Here is a 21,853-nt window from a genome sequence, read left to right on the forward strand (position 1 = left end):
CAAAGATATTCAGTTAACAATGATAGAAAACAGAAAATGTGAGATGTTGTAAAAAAGAGAATTAGAAGATTTTTTCCTACAGAAAGAAAAAAAACATACTTTAAAGGCAGAACATGCAGGATTTGCCAGCTGCTGTTTATAAATGCACCAGAAAGATAGTTGATTTTTGAATGTCATGACCAGGTCATCAAATACGTCCCAAACAACAAACAGCAAAATAATGAGAGAACAGATACATACAGGCAGAGAGCAGAGTCTGTGCAGATGCAGACGCCACCACACATTTCTATATTTATTATTTTATAGTCTAAACATTGTTTTTTTTTAAGGAAAATCCTGCACAGTATACCTTTAAACATTAACTGATTATTAAAATAGTTGCAGATTAATTTTCTATCAGCTAACTGACTAATCGTTGCAGTACAGTTCGTTTTCTGTTATTTTACATATTCAGAGGGGCAATTTACTGGAAGACTGGTTACCATTGGTTTTGCATATGAGTAAGTCAAAACGACAGAAAACTTGTGAAGAATCTCATGTGTGATCAGTAACCGTATCTATTAATAAAGGTAAATTAGCAAACTTAAATGTCATGTAATGTGTTTTTTTTTTTATTTTAATAAAATTTAATTTACCTTTGATTTTGAAAAGCAGTAAAATGTAACTGAAGATTAGACATTAACAGCTCTGGTCAATTTTATCCCCTCCTACCTAGAGTTTCTGCAGGTTTCAACAAGTAAAATCAAAGACTTATTAAGACCTTTAAAGAACATTATGAATGCAATTTAAGACCCATTTCATGTTCAGACTTCAAATATGTTAATTAATCTCTCATTTCAGCGTGATCAATACAAGTCTTTCCCCAAGACTCATTAAGCAAGACTGAAGTTCATGCAGGTCTTAAAAAGTAACGTTAAATTAATAATCTGATCAATTTTTAAGATCTGTCAATACTGTAAGACATTTAAGGCCTAAAATTCATATTATTGGATTTTAGACCTTTTAAGGACTCACAGAAACCCCGTCTGTCCCATGTCCAATGCTATAAAAATTTTAATGAGGCACCAGGACGTTAGTTTTACAGAAATAAAACACTTTATTCATATATATCAATCTGTCTTTGCTCTTGTTCACAAACAAGTTCAATATAATTTAATAACAATAGATGAGTTAAAAGGCTACTTGAAGACTGGCACTATACTGAGACACAATCAGATCTGGGCCCTCACTGTTTCTCAGGCAACCGCTGAAGTAAAGCTGAACCCCTTTTTAACTTCCTGCTGTCCTTGTCCAGGAGAACTGGTGTAAACCCAACCTTGATGTAGGCATCAGTGTACGTATAATATCTCCTTTACAAAAATATACACAACTTTGATCCTGCCAGTAAATTTTGGTCATGCAAAAAAAAAAGAAAGAAAAAAGACAGAAGGTACCAACTCAGCACATCATTAACAGGACTGTTAAACAATTACACAATAGATAAATTATAAACTGTACCATCATACAGCATACGATTACAGATTAAGCTAATACTGTGCAAATACACATTTGAGCTGTACAAAAGTTTTTTGTACTATTTTTGTTAATCTCAATTCACAAATTGTCAAAACAACTACAGAAGACACTGAAAATATCACATCACATTTGATGAAACAGCAAAAATATACACCTTTCAGGTCCCTGTCTTCTTCCTCATCGTTTTGTGCATTTTTAATTTTACATTCTACGATAGTGTCTGATTTGTCTACAGTACATGTTTAGATTATGAAAAAAAGCAATGACAATCATGGGATGGTCAAAAGTAAAATCATGAAGTCTATCATGATAATAATGAGCTACCTTTTCAAAGTGCAAAGAGAGCAGGTTGAGTGTGTGTGAGACCTGATGTCAGTATGTTACAGCTGTCCATGCTTCTGTACCAGAGGAAATCTCACTGAGATAAGATAAGAGCTCTTAATCTTTAAGGACTTTCTCTTAATTGATAAAAAAGTGCAGGCACTATAAGAAATGTAGAACATCTCTGTCTTCAAGTAAGGTCAGTGTTAGTGTTCTTCTCTTCCGACGTGTTTGGACTCTGTTTTACCTTTAGGACAAGGTCCTCAGGACCTCATTTAAACCTTTGTGGACGTTGGCAGGCTGGGAGGCAGCGCAATCGGTCAGGCTGGGCCCCATCTGGGCATAGAGGGCTTGGCACAGGTTGGCGGTAGCACCCCTGACGCTGCCGCCCCGGCCATGAATGGTGCCGCTGTGGGTGGAGGTGCCCAGTAGGTGCCACAGCAGGGGCAGCACTTTCTGCTCCACCATCTGAGGCTTGCGAGGGTAGAGCTCCGTCACAAGATCTGCAGCGACAGTAAGAAGAAACAACAGGTGGTCAGACATACACTATAATGTTGACTGAAGAGTTGTTGTTTGAACTTGATATCTTGAGTTTACTGAACCTGTTCTCTGTAGTACAACTGAATTAATATCAAGTTAATGTCACTAGAAAAGTTTATTTGTTTTGAGTCAAAAATAACCTCAACTTATCTTTTCAAATTCAGACAACATAAAACCTACTACAGTGTACAGAATTATTACAACTAGGGCCCAGTGATACTGGATTTTTGGGAGTGATGCTAATAATGATACTAGAAAGTAAAAAATTCTGATATGAATATATTGGTCGATATTGCAATGACCCATCAAAAACTACATAAAATGATACCTATGAAACTCGGCCTGATATACCTTAGATAGGCCAATAGTAGCAGATAATATTGTCTGACTGATAAATCTGTCTGGCTCTAATTACAACAAACATACCTGCAACCTTTTGGATAAGATCCACCTTTGCTTTGCCGTTTAAAAACTGAGCCTTGGTGCAGAATGGCTGAAGAAGAAGAATGTTATCTGTCATGGAAGCAAAGAAAATCAAAAAGTCAATTAAGAGAATTCTGTAGTTAGACTGAGAATCTGATGCAGAAATATGTGAATGTTCTGAATGAATACCAAGATTTAAGATAAGTGCATTAATAGCTCCAATAGCAGCAGAGTAGATGGCATTGTTCTTGGAGTTGAGGTGATTGTCCACGATTGCTGGGACCAGGATGTTGACCACTTGGGACAGGTTGTCCTTCAACAAGTGGATGATTTTCTGTAGAGATTCAAGGGCGTACAGGTTGACCTTGCTGTTGGACTCCTGCAGCCGGGCCTTGAAGGCATCAAACACCTGAAAGAAGGGAAACCGGAGGGAGAAGAGCAAGAGACAGATGTGTGAAACAGAACCATGACAAAGAACATATTGACAGGATTTGAAAAAAAAAAAAAAAATCCAGTACTAACCGGGAATATACTATTGATGACCATGTTGGGGTTGTGCTGGCAGTCAGACGCTAGCTGGTCGATTCCCTTGATCCTCTCTCTAAAGTCCTTTGAACCCAGCAGACCTGAGATCTGCTTGATGTATTCGGTCTTGTCTGCAATGCTCTGTGTCTGAGATCTGCAGCTGTAATGGCTGTTTGAGTCCCTGTGGGTGACACAAAACACATGAAATGGTTTATAAATCTGTGAGAAAAGAATGAATAAAGCACTTTCTCCTTGTATTAGTCTGTGTTGCTACCTGTTGGTCTGGTTGAGCGGTTCCCTGGTGAGAGATGAGGCCCTGACTGTCCCGCTGCCTGGGAGGGAGCGTCTGCCCCTGGCTGACTGGCTGTCTTGGGGCATCTCACCAAGACCCTAAAAAACCCCAACAATCTCCAGGTAAGATGACAATCTGACCATCAATGTTATAAACACGTACAGAAACAAACACTGTACCTTTGTCTTAAGAGTGAAGACAGTGTCTCTGACAGTCGGCAGGTCTTTGGTGGGAATATATTTCTCAAGGATCTTATCAAAGTCAGGGTGGGACGACAGGGACAGCAACATTCGACGGCCAAAGTACCTGTGGATTCAACCATTGTAATAGTGAGAACTTGGACCATAAAGTCTCTTTTCCTTATATGTGCAGGCTTAGCTTGACATGGCTTGACTTGGATTTGGTCTTGAGCATCTGGTTCATTTGATCACACCAGATTTCAGCCATCAAGATGACTCTCGGCACCGTTGGGGGGATTCATTAGTAACAAGGACTGACTTAAATCTTATCTCTAACAGAAAGACACAATGCAAATTCTGCCCGAGTTAAAGCTTTACTGAAGTACAGTGTGATGCATTAATCAATACTGGGTACTCCTTCATCTGACATTTCATCAGTAGCTACAGCTGACAGGTCGCTCCTGATCTCAAATACGAGGTAATAAGAGGAAACAATCTTTTGTTTTCTCGTAATAACAGTTAGATTGTCTTGTTAACTCAAAACAACAAAGCTTGCTTTCTCAAGATAACATAATAATTAACTCATGCCCGTTTCCATGGAAAACATCAAATCTTTTGTAAAATCTTGTATTTTGTATATTTCCAATATCAGCCTGGTTTTATTTGCTCTTTAATGTCCTACAATTCTTGCATAAACCATGATGAGGATTATCTGATAAACTGGAAGACTGTGTGTATAAATATAAATGAAGCCCAATGGCTACAACATCTAAAAAACTGAAATCACAAGCAGCAACAAAACATGAGGTGTCTCTACATACCTGGCTTCCTGTGAGGAGTCTTGTGAGAGTTTGGTGACGGCAGGTAAAATTCTGTCGGTGAGATCTTTACCTCCAGACAGCAGACGGACGGCCCCGACCTTCTCCACAAGATTAGCCAGATGCTGGGCCGTGCACTTTCTCACCACTGCATTGAGGTGACTGTCAGAAGAAGGGAAACGATTTAAAGATTGAAATCTTTTTTTTAAAAATTACTTTTGTGTTACGAATAGTGCAAAAGTACCCACAAAACATTCAAAACAGCACACAGCTGTGTGTATATGTAGACACACACTTTCTACTAACCTGAGGCCACCAGAGAGTAAAGCACCGATGCTGCGTGTGGGGGTGCAGTGCTGCACCATGCAGTCCAGTGCTGCATCCACATCCTGCCTGATGAAGGCATTACTCTCTCCAGCCTTCTGCAGTAAGGCTTTAACTGTCCCCTCCAGCTCCTGGTCCATCGCCCTCTGCAGGTGGGTGTACAGGTCGCCCAGTGTACACACTGCAACTCTGGACACACCCGACCGCAGGTTCTTCACCTGAGGAAGATGCTGATTATCAACAGCTCACAGGGAACAGGACCATTCCAGCATCAAACAGCAGCAAATAGGGGTAGATATTAAAGACATCTGTCTGACAAAAATCAATGTATTCACCAGGAGCAAATCAGTTCAAATCAGCAAAATCAATACAAGTCAAACTGATATGGGAGCGTTATACAAGAAGTTATATTACCTCTTGAATGAGAGACAGACAGACATCATGAAGTCTGCCCTGAAGTGTGTCTGAGTGGAAGTGAGCCAGACTGCGCAGGAACGTCAGACCTTCAATCTTCTTCTCCCTGAAGTTAAAGAAAAAACACAGCTGGAAGCCATTTTTGTAAACTTTCTTGACCAAATTTAATGATACATTTCAGCTGACATTTTAAAGTTTCCATCTGACACATTTTCAAACAAGAACCCTGTGAAAGCGTAAATGTGAAGTTACTTGACAGACTCGCTCTTCTCAGAGTCTCCTACACGCTGCTTCAACATGTAGGCAGATGGAAACCTTGACAGCTCTAGTTACACTTGCTTAGCTATGATTGGACAGTTGCTGTTTGGAGGTGGGGCTTAGCAAAGGACCAACTGAATAATATTTATTTATTTATATTGAGTTGTCAGTATGATGAGAAGCAGTGCAGCTGACATACTGTAACACGCAAGTGTTTCTCACCAGTCATCAGAGCTCAGCAGGTTGAAGCTCTGCGTCAGTGCCAGGTCAGGCTTGGAAAACGGACACAGCTCTGGAGGCTCTGAGAGGTTTTTCTTGTGGCCAGTGGTACCAGGGGACAGCTCATCTACACCACACAGCACACCGACACACAGATTGGGACTCATGTTACATCTCTATCAGTCTGAAATCAAGCAGTGTGTGTGTGGGCGGCGGTGCATTAACAGTAGGTTGTCAAAACAAAGCATTGTGGCACATTATCCAAAGCAAACATCTTATTCACCCATGCTCTGATGGCTCTGACAGTCTAATTAATGTTCCAGCATTTTTTATAAACACAGACCTGTTAAAGCACTGGTTCATCTATTTATAATGCTGTGAAATGCTGCCAAATAGCAAACCAGTGTCAGATCAACTGAGATGATACATGGCAACGTAATAAAGATACACAGTGACATTTTCAGTTGTTTAAAAAACAGATTACTGACTTTGACATTTGGAGCAGCGGGTAGATGAAGTCTTTTTAGATCCACTAACCTGAGCTGTGGGACAGAGATGGTCGGGTCCTGCTGAGGCTAGGCGCCCTCCTAAGACGGGACTGGTTTTTGATGTTAGGGGGCACTGTAGGGGGGCTTGGCTGGTGGGGCGGAGTGAAACACTTGTTGGGGCTTTGGGGTCCTGGCGGACTGGCAGGACTGGCGGGGCTGACAGGGGACTCGTCAGAGAGAAGGTCTGCTTTGGTAGAGGTCAGTGTGCTGCCGTTGAAATGCAGATCTACATCAAAGAAAAATCAACATTTGATGCAGAGCTTTGGTCAGAACTATGTCAAAAAGGTTTGCCATTATAACCGTCTTCACCAACTCTATATTACAAGACACAGATTTCATAAATATAAACCTGAGGTATCAAATATGTGTTTTGGATGTGGTATAGAGGTGGTCACATTTTTGTATTTCATCTGGTCATGTACAAAACACACTCTGGCACAACTTAAGTGATATAATGACAAAACTTGATTTACCTTCCCATTGGATCTGTGAATTTGCGAGCACATTTGAGAAAACTGTGCATTGCCAGGAAGTGCATGGCAGTGACTTAGAAGTTCCCATCACCCTATAGCTACTATTTTTTGGAAATCTATAGCTGTGTCCCACCTGAAAAGATGATGTATACTCTCAGAAATGAATACAACACCTTTCTGAAGATTTGGCAGCCCTATTGACCATATGGACAACTTGCCAGTGCCTATATCAGATTTGATATAAAAATGTTACCAAAATTGATAGACCAATAAGTGTCAGAACAAGATAGTATTATTAACATTACCTTTTGTTATTTTATTTTGTGTGTGTGTGTATATATATATTTCTATGCATATATTACATATCAATATGGCTGCTATGAAAGAGTTCTACATATCATAGTTAAAAAGTATAACATATTAATCACATTTGATTTATACTTAATAGTAAAAATGAGAAACATAAAACAAAATTTATTTTAAAAAATGAAAACATTTGGTTAAGGTCTTTTTCTTGCCTTTGATGATTAACACTCGATTCTCCTCTGTGGGTGAGTCAGACAGCATCTGTCTGACTCGGTGGCGTATCTTCTCTCGTGTGTGGTCCCCTTGACTCAACTGCCCGTCTTGCTGATCCAGACCCTCGTGCCACATCTTATCCCGGCCGAACCTGGCGTTCTTCACCCTCTGCTGCACACGCATTGGTAAAAAGCACACCAGGGTGGGACACTGGTAACCGGAAACTGTATGATGTACTATGATTCCCCACTGGACAAAGTGTGACTAACCTTAACCTCATCTGGACGCGGGCTGTCATCACTGTCTCGCTGACTGCCAGACAGAGCACGCATGTAGATGCCTGCTGAGGGATCAGCAGGGGGGTTGGCCACAGAATCAGCCTGCTCAAGTGACAAGGCAGCCTCTGGACGGCTGGAGGACACGGCGGTGCCAAACATGCCTGAGAGGCATGAGGGGGATGTTAGATAGTTGATGCACATAACTTAAATATATGATCTTGGACTGTGTGTTTGTGTGTGGCAAGAAGATTATGAGAAAACAATGTCCACTGCAAACTTTGGCTATGCTTCTATGTAACTCAGACAGGGTTTTGGGAGCATTTGCCATTCAATCTGTTGAACAACAGCAGTGAGCTACAAACACCTTGGCAACCGAACATAATATTTGACAACAAAATGAAGATTTGAAGAGACTGACCTCTTCCAATGACTCCTTCAGGCATGTCTGTGGCTGGTGAGTTCCTGCTACTGTGGCTCTGAGATCCTAGGAATCAAAGGAGAGGATTGGATTTAATTATTTTAATACACAAAATATTATTACGAGATAAATCCAGGAAAATGCTCCGCTCTGTTCAGTGCTGACTGACCTTTGGCAGGCTTCAGACCTCTGACTGATTCCCGGACAGATGGTTTGACCAATGGAGGGGACGGTCCTGTTGTCTCTTCCTCCGTTTTGATTGTTCCGTTGGTATATATGACTCTCTGCCCAACAACACCCACCTCAGATGACAGCTCATTCCTCTGAGACAATCCTTCAAAATCAGTAGGACAATGAGTGAATTAATAAAATAAATTAAAAAAAATAAAATAAAACAAAAATAAAAACAATAAAACAAAAAAAAAAACAAATTTATTCATTTCATACCTTGAAGGCTGCTGAAGTCCATGGAAACAGAAGCCCTCAGTTTTGCAGAAGGCACTCTTGCAATGCGAGGTTTCATTCCTGATGAGGCTGAGTTTCCCGGACTGTTGACAAATGTGACAAGTGAGAAATGATGCTGTAAAACTGCTTAGCACTGTTCAACACATTATAAAATAACACCAGATGTGTACCATATTACCACTGCTTTAACATGTCATCAGGTCTGTGACAACATTTAATCAGTTAAGTGAAATATAACAACCAGCATCTCAGCTGTATACTGTAATTACTTACTACAAATAAAACATAACCTAGTTAATATAACATAAAGTAATATAATAAATTCATACGATAATGTATTTTTGAAAACATGAAAATATGTGCAATGTACTGCTGTGGACAGGGTCAGAAAATGCGCACCACATTTAGAATATTTTAATCGCAGCCTTTTCTGACAGGAAAGCATTGTTATTCAGGCTAAAATATCAACCACTCCTCACCAACCAGACTCCGCAGGCAAAATCAGTCATTTTTCCTTGCAGAATACAGGAACTGCTGGTTTACCACTGCCACGATTTGTTAGTTTGTTTGTATTATTGAGTGACTTTGGGACTTTGTCTTAAAAGGATAGCTTGGATTCACTGAAGTCACACAATAACAGAAACAAAGCAACATACCGAAGCAGCAATAGACCAGCAGCACCCATGTTCTGAGAGGTGTAATTACTAATTTCACCTATGGGGAAGAGAGAGTGACATTTGGCTTACATGGCGGTTTCTTGTCAGAAAAGGCTGTCTGACAGTAAGGTAAAGTGGTGAAAATATTCTAAATATAGCATAAACTTAAACTGATACTGTTTTTTTTAGGTGAACCTTTTTTTGAGTGGTTAAACTCTTTTTTTTTTTTGCTGCTCCCGGTCCACAGCAGTACATTACTTAGCTTCTGTGATGGTGTCCTTCTCTGTTCTGTCACACTGGGAGCCATCTACTGTAGGTAATACACTGACTATCAACGAGCACCTCCCACAACCCCTCATCAAATAATCCAGCTATCCCTTTAATACTGTAACGAATTTTTGCTGAAGCTGCATCAACATCCAATCAGATCATCTGGCCTACAGGAGGAACCTATGGTGTAAACACATCTTTTATCACAATATTAATTTAGTGTATTTAAAGAATGAGTCTGCTCAAAGACAGACACCATGTGTAGTGGTGTAGCAACTACGAATGCAGTAAAAATAAAAAGCAGCAAAATGTGGATCCTTTACTGGTTTTTGATGCCATTGAAGCTGGAGTTGGCGACCGAGCTCAGACTGGACAGGCCACTCTCACTGGCTGAGCTGGTAAGCATCTGGGAGGTGTGTAATGGTGAGTCCATCCTCACAGCTGAGTCGGGACTGTCTGGATCTGAACTGTTAAGGCTCACTTTGGCCCTCTTCTTGGCAGCACTGTTGCGCAACGAACGCAGGGAGTTCAGCATCTGTGAGCAATACACAAATTGACACATATTGAGCAACGAGAACCAGGGGGGCATAAGTGGCAGTTGACCAACTTTACAAGCATTTATTAAATACAATATTTAATACTGAAACTAAATATTGAAAAAATTATATTTGGAAGAAAGTCATACTCCTTTTTACATGCAACATTTTATATGATAATATGAAAAACAGGGCATATCTACTTAAAATGAATAAAAATGTACATGAACAAGTTTAAAAGTTAACAGTAATCCATCCTTATAATATAAAATATCATAAAAATATGTATTTAATCATATACATATTCAATTTTCTTAAAACATTAATAATAACAAATTCCAAATGAGCAACTGAAAATAAGAGTCCAAACAGAGTCCACCCTAATAAATATTATTATATATATGTTAAATATTTATTAAAAGTTCTCAATCTTAATTAGTTCACAGAATAACAAATTAATATATTAAAGGTGGGGTGTGCAATTCTAATCAAATAACACTTTTTAAAAATCAAATTCAATGAGTATCTGCTCAAGGTCCTTTAGCTCCCTGTTCTGCGTGTGCGATGAAAAAAAATCAGATATTTCTACGCAGCCCTGACTCTGTAAATAGAAAATAAAACGTGTCCCAGATTGAGCAACGTGAGAATACTTGAGCTGCTCAGCAACAGGTCGCGTTTATGCCTGTGCACAGGACAAGGGGAAGGAGAGGGGAAGGATTCAGGATTTCAGGATTTCAGGATTCTCAGATGCTGAGGGTGCAACTTAGAGCTTGCAGTGTCCTATATTTTCCAAAACACACAGTTTGCTGACCTCCTGCATGTCCAGAGGATCATCCTCTTGAGGATCTTGCACTGCACTGATGCTATCAGACTCCAGATGAAGATCCCTCTCCAGTTGCTGATTCTGGGGGCTGCCTGGAGCGTTGGACCTCTGGCCATTGTGGGACTGGAGCTGCTCTGCTGTCGGGATAACTGGCGATACAGACAGGGATGCCCTGGTGCTACTTAGAGCGCGGCGGAAAGATGAAGTGGAGGAAGAACTCACAAGGGAGGCACGAAGAGGTCTGGGTGAGCATCTGCTGGAGAGATGGTCTCCTGAAGGGGGGGAAGGAAGAAGAAAAATAAAAGCTTATAAAAAGAGGCCACACTTTTACATTCAGCTGATGTGTCAAGTTCTTTTTACTAGATTACCCCTTGCTGTGCCTGATATGTCTCTCCAGGGGCTGGTGTCTCGCTGGTGAGGGCTGTTCTCTCTCTTGTTGGGCCACGTGTTGGACATAGAGAGGGATGAGTCTGCATGCCGACGGGACAGTGTTGGAGTAAGCATGCCTCCCGGGAGAGTGGCCAGTGGGTAGGAGGGCAGTAGGAAGGAGCCAGATGTTGTGGGGTTTGAGGGGAGAGAAAATGTGCGCTCAACACTGGGGTTCCTTGAGAGCATGCGTCCCTTGGGTGCAACTGTGAGACAGGGTGTTCACACATCAGGTAACATAAAAAACTGAGGTGGAAACATGGTTCAAGGCTGGACTGGATGTTGAAAACTTCTTGCTAATCTTTTTATAAAAACTTTCAAAGTGAACTTTAAGAGGGATGCAGTACTTGTGAAAAATATGCAGATCATTTTGAGCTGATGACTTCTTACCAACATCTGGATCAGAGAAGTTGGTGGTATTAAAGATGTCAGTGTCTAAGTTGAGGCTTCCACTTCTTCTGAGGCGTGCAGGGGACGCCCTCCTTCTGGATGACTGTGTCTTCTGAGGCTCTACAGAACCTAGATGGAAATTATATTTTGTGATTCACACTATAAACCTAATACGGTTGCACAATACAGTGAGAGGAACAATCTCTCTGATTTGAAAAGTGTTCACAGGTGGGATAACGTCATTGTAACTTTTGTAACTATGTTTGCTTTTACTTTAATTTCCTTTTTTAATTAGATATTACTTAAATTTCCCTGTCAAAAAAACAAAGGCCCACAATCTTAACAAAAAAAAAAACAAGCTGCAGCAACACACATTCACTCCACACAAAGGCATAAGCTCAAATCTGATCAACTTAAACTTAATATGTTAAATATAAATAAACATATAAAGACATCATATATAACTTAAATATCATTCCACTACGCCATCTTTTATCCTTCATCAACTCCAACTTTAATTTCACAAGGTTATGCTACTCATTTCCGTGCTGTAATTAAGCTGTATGATATACTATTATAAATTCTATTTTGAAATATGTAAAAGGGTTTTCGTAGGCGACTGGACTTGCTTGGGTTCTTGAAGACGTTTCACCTCTTGGATGAGAGATGTCTTTAAGAACCCAAGCAAGTCCAGTCGCCGTAGTTGCCTACGAAAGCCCTTTTACAAATTCCATGACCTGGATGACTGAGAGTGTTCACAGACATAGTTTGGAATAATCCATCTACATTAGTTCAGACTGTTGCAGAGCAGTGTTTTCTCATTTATAATCCAGTGATTATAATGTCACTATCACTTAAAAGCACTATCACTAATGTTGCTATTTGTAGTTTACATTTAAGTTACTATTTAAGTCCCTTTGCCTCAGAGTAATTTTACATCTTACCTGTTGTTGTCCTACAAGGGACAATAGTGAGTGTAACAGTAAGGGGTGAAAAGTAGACAACAAAGCATTGTTGAAAAATGATTTTGGTATCCACTCTTTCTACTCTTTCCAGGGCTGTCTAAAACATAATCCAACACATACTTTAATGTCTGTTCCTGACTAATGCATTGATCAAATGCTTCAAGGCCCACAGAGCTAACAAATGTTCCTGACCTTTTGGTTGACAGGTTTCTTCCTGAACAATGCTGAAGTTCTGATTTAAGTAAGAAAAAAAAAAAATCTTAATTGAAGATTGGAGAGATTATTACATGATGAGATTGTTTACTTCACTGGGTTGGTAAATACTGCTAGCAAACTTTGCAGCCATAAATCTAAAAACTTTCAAGTCCAATCTTTCCTGTGAGAACAGATTGTTCAGGCACACAGAGGCTGTTAAATGTAGAGGGGCTCACACACAGCTGCAGTCATTAAAACAGGACATTTACACAATAACGTTACACAAGAGCAGAAAAATCTAGCAAAGAACACAATTGATTTTTATGGGGTATGGAAAAAAGAGACTGCATTCAAATATTCTAATCATACCTCCTCCAGCTATAATCCTCATTTAAAATCCAGATGAAACAACATTTTGACAGTATATAACTTATGTAATGTGACATTTTTCAGAGTAAAACAGGATACACAGATAGGACATGATGTTATGATGAATTTGATCTGTACATGAAAAAGTATCATGCTGTTGCTGGTTAACTAATTAAAGAATCTCAGCTCCATGGCACTAAAATTTGAAAACTGATTGATGTGTGAATGTCATGATATTATTGGTTGACGTTGGTTGGTTCTAGCCGATGTAAGCACAAATCATAATTTAAATTAACAATAGAAAATGGATTTTGATATAACAATACAACTTTTTTAGCATATATTGTTAAATAGTTGCACAATGTGGCAAGGATGTGATATAAAAGGGTCAAAAAGAAATGTTTCATTTTATCTCGACTTTAAGGATTATCACAAGTATGTGTCCGGATTATATAAAATACAGTTGCAACATTGGAAGTTTGTCTAATCCCTGCATAGGAAGTTAAAATCAAACAGCTACTGTGTCAAGGAGATAAAATCCAGCATAAAATAAAGTGAGGTGAGAAACCACATTACATTTTTTAAAATATAACATTTTTGCAAGAATAATTAAGTAGTAAACAATGCCTCTCTTCTCATAAAACTATTTCACAAAATATGACCATTCCAGATCACTGGCTTCTTTTTGTGCTGAAATTGAAGGGTTGTCAGCTGCTGGCAGGTCACTTTTAACTTGATGGCATTGACAAGCAGCTATAAACCTTAAAGTCTTCGCTTCAGTTACAGCAGCAGTAACACCACAACATTTGTTAGGCTTAATTTTCTATTACCGCTTTCCCTCTCTAATGTAGCAGGGGATACTTTTTACAACATTTTCTTCCTGTGTAAGCTTGAGTGACATTAATGGTTGAATAATGCTTTCACAATTAGCACGCATCACTGTAAAATGCTCTGAACGTCATTACTGGGTGTACAAGAGTAAAAGCTACTCCATGGAGAGCATGCAGTGCATTTGACAATGTGAAGATTTTAAGGTAAAATTATGACAGTTTGACAACTATTTTCTTTTCAGATTAATTGTATTCACAACATACCAGCAGGCTAGAGTTTGGAAATCTAAACAGTTGTTGAGTGGCATGGTGTAAAGGTCTTTTCTGGTGTGATGTGACGCTGGTGTGACACTTTCAACCATGCTCCTCTCAGGGCTTTTGGTGACATGTGGCACGGTGACTCCTCTGAGTCAGCATGCTAATCCAATTTAAAGCCGCTCTAATTTGAGTCCAGCTGAAGTTGGCCGTGACAACCAGTCAACTGTAGTTGTCACCTTGTGTGGAATAAATGTGAGTGAGTAATGTTGAGAGAGAAGGAAGTGTTGGCACTTACTGAAACTGGGTATATAGGTCTCTGGACTCAGCTTCCTCGACAGGGGAAAGAAATCCTCACTGGCCACCTATTAGAAGGCAGAAAATGATGTCATTTAATAGCAACAATAGAGGATGACGTTCAAAAAACTAACATAAAACAAACAGGGGTCTAAGTGTAATTCCATCCACTGGCCTGAACAAAGGGATGTAGCAGATACTTAGCCAGCTCAGACAGGGCACACTAGCATTTAGGTGGATCCTCTGCTACTGTAAACAGACTTCACTGAATGAACACAACGTCTTCTGTTCTCATGAAACATTAAATGACAAACTGCAACCTGTGAAATCTTTGCTATGATAAATAAATCAATTAGAGAGAGAATTATGAAAGATATCTGCTTAAGTGCATGCATCTAGGCCCCAGAGAGAGATAGAGTGTGTCTGAGGTTACTCCCACTGCCAACAATGTGATCAACACTCATTGAGGAGCACTTGGTGTGATTGCAATCAACACTAGTGCTGTAAATAAGCTGTGTTTTACAAGCATAACCCCTGTGATATTACCAATTATGTTTCACGCCCCCTTCAGTAAGTGTGCTGTGCGGTAATGGGGTTGCTGGGAAACAGACACTGCTGTAAACAGAAGGTTTTTCAAATGGAGGCTCTGAGCTGGATAATAGTTTCCAGAACAAAATATGGTAAATTAATACCTCATGAAACACAGCCACTCATCCCAACCAATGGATATTAGTAGAATAGAGCTGATAGCAGCTCATGTTTAACAAATCATTCTACTTTGTTCGCTAATAAGATATGATATATTATGTTTTCCACATTACATTCTTTAAAGCAGAGGTTTTCAAAGTGTTTTCAAAGCCCCCAGAAGCAAAAATATGCATCATCTTTACGTTCTAAACTAAAAGAGGTACCAAGAGTTTCCTATCATTACAGTAGATGGTGATGGATCAGCACGCCCCCTGTTTAGAGGCAGAGTCTCGGGGTGGGGAGGTAAGCCATGCACTACTGTGGACAGGATCAGCAGACACCTAAAAAGACCCACCTAAAAAAATTTACATCGGTTTAAGTGTGTGCTGCATTTAGAAGTACCTCATACAACACCAATTCAAAAAATCAGAACTATCCCTTTAACCCAAAACATTGGTAGATCAATCCTTATTGTTACAAGGCTTCTTCTCAAGACAATGGATTCTCATCTTTGCAGCAATGGTGTCACTGTGCAGGGAAATGAGTCACCTGCTGTACTTCTTCCAGGAATAGTGTCAGTGATCCTGCAGTGCTCTGAGATATTACCTATCTATTCCTCTCTCCATTTACAATGAATGGAGAGCCACATATTCAACATTACAATTCACCCTATTGATACCTGCCAAATTTCTAATAATGCAAAAAAGGGAAAAACAATCTCTAATCAGATATATGAGCTGTCTAGACGGATACACTAATGACAATCATACAAACAAGCAGAGGCTGACTCAAAGGACACAGCGAGATGTGTTCGATCTAATTGTCCTTGTCTGTTGCACTCCATCTATGCTGTATCATGGGAGATATAACTATCTTTAGGGTGTTTTTTCCACTGGACTCTCTCTGAGGAAAGTGCCACCTCCAAGATTACTTTAGTCTTTTTGGACTTGTGCCTTTAGGCGTGACTCAGCTTGTTCAAGCAACAAAAAGTATAAAATTCTACAAGTAGACAAATTGTCAACACCCCAGATTGGTGAAGATAAATTAACTCTTACTGAGGTTTAGCATTATCATTCCTCTGTAAATAGAGTGGGACTGAAAAAGAGGCAGAAAAACACAAACATACAAAAATAACCTCCTTTCAATGTTCTTCTTAATGACCGCACTTGCTGACTGATTGGGCTACTGAGATTCTCTGTAATTCTCTGTAATTTCAAAGTCAATATGAAAAACACTCTGGTGCCCCTAAAACCTCTTTACAGGGCAGGGAGCCAACAAATGGCTGATTAGGTCCTAATTGCTTTGGAGTATTTTTAGAAAAAGAAAGGTGAACACTGTTGAGTCAATAGTCAATCAATGACAAAGACAACAAGGACAGAATTTACATCTGTTACCTGTTTTTACCACAAAACAGAAGAATATTCCTCTAAGCTGTTTGCCTTATTTTGACAGAGGATCAAACAGTTACTAAAGACATATGGTCATTACGGCAATGTTCTCAGATGGCTTAACACCAAAACAGCCAAAGCAGTCTTTTGACCTTTTTAAAATTTATATGTGCGATAACTTTTTTGAAATTAAAAAATACACCTTGAATTAAAAAATACAATACTGTTGGTTCCCTAAAAGTGTCTGTATTTTCATTCAAAATGTTTTTTATACAAAAGCCAAAGAAAAAAGCCAAAGTACCCTTACTTACTACAAATAGCAATGTTTCAAACTTTTTGAGGATTTATATTTTATTCATTTCCAGTCTTTTCCCACAGGCTATGATTATTTATTGTGATGGTTCTAGAAGAAATTTGTTATTACTGACATGTTTACAATCTTATAAAATACATTTAATTGTTTCTCAGTCCGAGTAATTCTAAATAAATCTAAAATTTGAATCGGATCGCGGATAGTTACTATCCTAAAGAAAAATACTGCTGTGAATATATGCAGTCATTACAGATTACTATACACAATGGCATGCATATTGCTAAATATATAATTAAACTTGGAATTCAGAGTTTAATATGACCACTTGTGACAGATCTGGTAGTTATGGAATTCTGGCACTTCTAATGTTAATTACCACAAGAGATAAGTGAGAATAATATGACTGGTCAGCCGTGATGATGATGAACCCCACCTGTTCAGAGCACTTTCCATTAGGGGTACTGTATTGCTGCTCATTGTCAGTAGATGAGAAGCTTGACATCTCCCAGGGTAGTTTGTTCTTCCCTTTCCCCGCGCTGACAATCCTCCTCTGAATTGGAAGGTCATCAGTGAGGGAGCCTAAGCTGCCATAGCCATGCAATCTGTCGCAGTCCGGTTCGGTTCTGTGGCTCCTGGCACTGCTGACCCGCCCTCCGTTCATCACCCAGTCCAGATCAGCTCCAGAACTGTACTGCAGGGAGCTCCGCTGTCCTGGTTTGGGCAGCACAAGTCCATACTCCACTAACCCCTCTGAGGAGAGCTTCGGAAGAACATGCCTCGCTCTTCTTGCCTGTACAGCTGCCATAAGACCCTCTGCGTCCTCATTGAGTTCAACCATGTCCACAGCTTTCATCAGAGGCTGCTTCTTCCCTGTGTCAAGACAATGGTCAAAAACAGCAAACAGCTCAAGGGTAGCATGGCGGACCTTCCTTTTGCTGTCCGCCAGGTATGGTGCAACCTCCAAACAAAGCTTGGGGATGTTGAAATCTTTCCGAGGATGAGTGAGCATAGCTGCCATAATGATGTTAAGGACATCTTCCCGAACCCTTGAATTCTTGTGTTTCAAGTTGCCAATGACAAGGTCCAATATTTGCTGCGGTGCAACAGTTTTCATCAGCTGTCGAAACACATTCATGTATTCATTTCTGGTGACCATGCGAGTGTCGCCCAGGGCTTTCAGAGCTACTAAGACTATCTGTTTGAAATATTTGTCTACACCTATATCTAGCTTCTGAATGAGCAAGTTTAAAACTTGTAAGGTGCCATGTAATACTTTAAAATTACTGTCATCCAGAAGTCGAGGGAGAAAATTGATGAACTCCTCAATACTACCAGGTGGGACTGATTTGATGTCCACTTCTGAGAGGATGTGTTTGAGCTCTTCCACGCCATTTGTGCGATTTTGGTAATTCTTCAGGTCCAGGAGCTGCTCGTGTAACTCCTGGGAGATCAATCCAGGTATCATCATTAATGCTCTTATGGATGTGGTCAAAGTTGAGAAGCAGAAGAAGCAAACACAATCTTGTGAGGACAATAATATTCCTCCTGTTTACTTTGTGCTTTCATCCTGAGTGGTTGGTGATGGAAAACCACTCTCCTGTTTGTCAAGCTGTGAATGCAAAACACAGAAAATTAATAGGAGTAGACAGACACATTACTGAAGACATTCCCATTTATTTAAAGCCAAATTAATGCAAGGAGGATCAGCCTGGGGAGTTTTATTATATTTTAGTTGTCACACCTCTGTACAGTGTCCGAAATATGGAAGAGGAGGGTATAATAAGCATCCTTTGGTTTGTTTAAAACTGCAATAATTTTACACACTTTTATTTTTATATATTCTATATTAGGGCTGGGCAATAAAGCTTGTAAATAATATCTATATTTCTAGTCTTTGCCACAATACACGATAACTGATTTTGCCTATAAAGTTTTTTTAATATAACATACTGTAAATTCTCAAATAGTGCAAACATAATTATCTTGTAGAATATTATGTACTTCTGTAGATTTACCTACCTAACAGTAGGACTAGGTGATATGGACAAAAACTAATACTGTGTGATAATATTTTTTACCAAGTACCTCAATATGAATACTCATCAATATTGCAACAATTTTGCAAGCAAGACTATTGTTGCTTTAACACAGAATTTAAATAAATAACCATCAGTAACGTGGATATAATGACTAAAGTGGGTAAAGGCAAAAAATAGACCAGCTAAGAGAGTCTGGCCTGTTCAAAAAATTACATCATTTTATGATACAGCCTTTAAGACTAAGAAAAGACAACACTTATACCATATCATTACATGACAATATCTAAAATCTAAGAGGATATCTAGAGCTGCAACTAAAGATTATTTTTATTGTCAATTAATCTGTTGATTATTTTCTCAATTAAATTATTAATTGTTTGGTCTAAAAAATGTCATAAAATTATGAAAATGTTGATCAGTATTTCCCAGAGTTCGAGATTATGTCCTCAAATGCCTTGTGTTGCACACAACCCAAATATATTCTGTCATAGAGGAGTAAAGAAATCAGAAAATATACACATTTGAGAAGAAGAGAAGTTTGACTTTTTTCTTCAAAAAAAAACTCAAACCAGTGAGTCTATTAAAAAAAATGATTCATTTAATAGTTGCCAACTAATTGACTCTTCATTTGATTGTTGCAGCTCTAATATCAAGTGTGTGGTCTCTTATCACGACACTGATATAATATTTAAACATTGCCCAGGCCTATTCTATATGAGATTTGTAAGTAAGTTTGTGGTCCATTATGAATATATTAGGGCTGCAACTAAGGATTATTTTCATCATTGATTAATCTGGCGATTAGTTTCTTGATTAAGTGAGTTGTTTAGTTCATAATATGTTGTGACAGGAGGGAAGAAATAATAAAATATTCACATTTAAGAACATGAAATCAGAGAATTTAGATTTTTCTTAAATTAAAAGATGACTCAAAATGATTAATTGATTGATCAATCAGATAATGGTGAAAAATGTTGATCAAAGTCCAAGATGACAATCTCAAATGCCTTCTTTTCTCTGCAAACTAAAGATATGTAGTTTACTATCAGAGAGGAGGAAAGAAATAAGAAAATATTCACAGGAGGAGAAGCCGAAATCAGAGAATTTGGACTTCTTATCATAAAGAACTACTCAAACGATTAATCGATTATCAAAATAGCTGTCAATTAATTTAATAACTGATTAATAATCGATTAATCCTCACAGCTCTAGAATATATGAACAACATGAACTCTGTATATTACCACTGTGATTTGTTCATCCTTTTTACATGACCAAAAACCAAAAATTAAGTTTATTTTCATCAAACCACCTCTTCAGTTTGACACACTGTACCATGTGTAACTATCTTTAAAGCATATATAATGTATATTAACATGTTACAACACAGCCATGTAACCTATACATATTCTAATTGAAGTCTTACTGTTCCTACACATCATGATCGATCATAATGAACTACATTAGATTTGTTAGACTGATGGACACAACCACTTGTGGCTGTCAGAGACCACAATGCTTGAAATAACCTTTACTGCTGTACGTTAACGCTACGTTATTGCCCGTTATTGTAACATTAACGTTATCCCATGCAGCCTGAGCCAGTTATAAGATACCAAGTAATGCCTTCAATGCGCTTACAATCAATCCCTGACTATGTTACCGTTAAGCAGCCTACATTAGTTAGCTAACGTAACTAACGCTATACATAGAACCTGAACTAGCTAACTGCAACACCGTTCCAACGGTGCTAAGCTAACTCGCTACTCCGCTAATTGCGTTAGTGGACTGGGCTAGCAAAGTTAGAAAAAACAGCAAGAAAACAGACCTCGCATTTCTCCGGGATCTCTTCAGTGTCGCTCCTCGACGGGACTATCTAACGTTACGTTGTCCAAATGTCCGTGTCATGCTGCGGCAGCTACATTTCTTCCAGTGCAGATATTTTCCGTGGTTGTTTTAGTTGGTATCTGGAGTGTTGAATGTTTGGGAGCTACAGAGGTATTCTCAGAGAGAGGAGCCCACACACACACACACACACAACACACACACACAAACACACCGAGGCAGCAAAATGGCGAATACATGTCGCAAACTGAGCGCTTCCATGGTGACGCGAGTTCCAGGCTCCTCCAGGCGGTTATGATCAGCACAGGGCTGCTGCAGCGTGCACTGTAGGGAAAAATGAAATCAACAGTGTCAAATCATTGAAATAAAACATTTTACAGAAAACATATCCAGTGAATCATGTATTTATCATCTCCACATATGTGCGGATGATAGCTTGTTCTTTTTGTGGACATACTGATGAAACACGTATCCATCTATAAATAATAATAATAATAATAATAATAATAATAATAATAATAAAACAATTTTGGCCTGATTTAAATTCCTGCATATATCCTGACGTATAAAATTAAAATGTGCCCATAAAAAACAATGCTGGTGTGATTTAAATTTTCATGTTTTCAATAACAGTGATATTACTCACTGTGTTGTTAGTGTTGAATTTGTGCGCTTTTGTCTGGTTTAGAACTGTACAATCACTTGAAATGTATTGTAGGTTTATCTCTGTTTTGTTACTGGTGCTATTCAGGTATGTCATAAAAGTTCCACAAATTAAATTTTGTATAGAGTATATTCTATGTGCCTTACACATGTCTACAGTGCTTAATAGAAAAACAAAACAGAATGTCATGAGTGGAATACTAATGAGGTTCACATTCACTATAAAATTATTCATATAATACATAGACAGTATAGAGTACTTAAGCATGCATTTGATGAACTGTACTTACTTTACTTCAAATGTATGTAACTTAATACACAATATTTCATTCATAATTTTTCAGAAGCAACTACTATATTTTTTATTCCAATACATT

The 21,853-nt window shown here is 38.8% G+C and overlaps 1 protein-coding gene across 1 annotated transcript; it reads right to left on the minus strand.

The window, feature by feature from the left end:
* Positions 1 to 1,072: 1,072 nt before the first annotated feature.
* On the minus strand, positions 1,073 to 21,083 carry togaram1 (TOG array regulator of axonemal microtubules 1). The gene is made up of 23 exons (XM_084742057.1): positions 20,797 to 21,083; positions 17,363 to 18,538; positions 14,543 to 14,609; positions 11,631 to 11,759; positions 11,183 to 11,446; positions 10,803 to 11,086; positions 9,781 to 9,990; positions 8,512 to 8,614; positions 8,234 to 8,398; positions 8,065 to 8,130; positions 7,638 to 7,807; positions 7,368 to 7,539; positions 6,366 to 6,602; positions 5,832 to 5,955; positions 5,352 to 5,457; positions 4,920 to 5,155; positions 4,617 to 4,775; positions 3,796 to 3,922; positions 3,599 to 3,714; positions 3,322 to 3,505; positions 2,989 to 3,208; positions 2,803 to 2,889; positions 1,073 to 2,339 (listed from the first exon to the last, which is right to left on the minus strand). Exons 2-23 carry the CDS (start codon positions 18,395 to 18,397, stop codon positions 2,086 to 2,088), a joined length of 4,515 nt encoding a protein of 1,504 aa, XP_084598183.1. The 5' UTR covers positions 18,398 to 18,538; positions 20,797 to 21,083; the 3' UTR covers positions 1,073 to 2,085.
* Between the last annotated feature and the right edge of the window lie 770 nt (positions 21,084 to 21,853).

Source organism: Lutjanus erythropterus, chromosome 18 (assembly GCF_056507025.1).
Source record: "Lutjanus erythropterus isolate fLutEry1 chromosome 18, fLutEry1.hap2, whole genome shotgun sequence".
NCBI lineage: Eukaryota > Metazoa > Chordata > Actinopteri > Lutjaniformes > Lutjanidae > Lutjanus > Lutjanus erythropterus.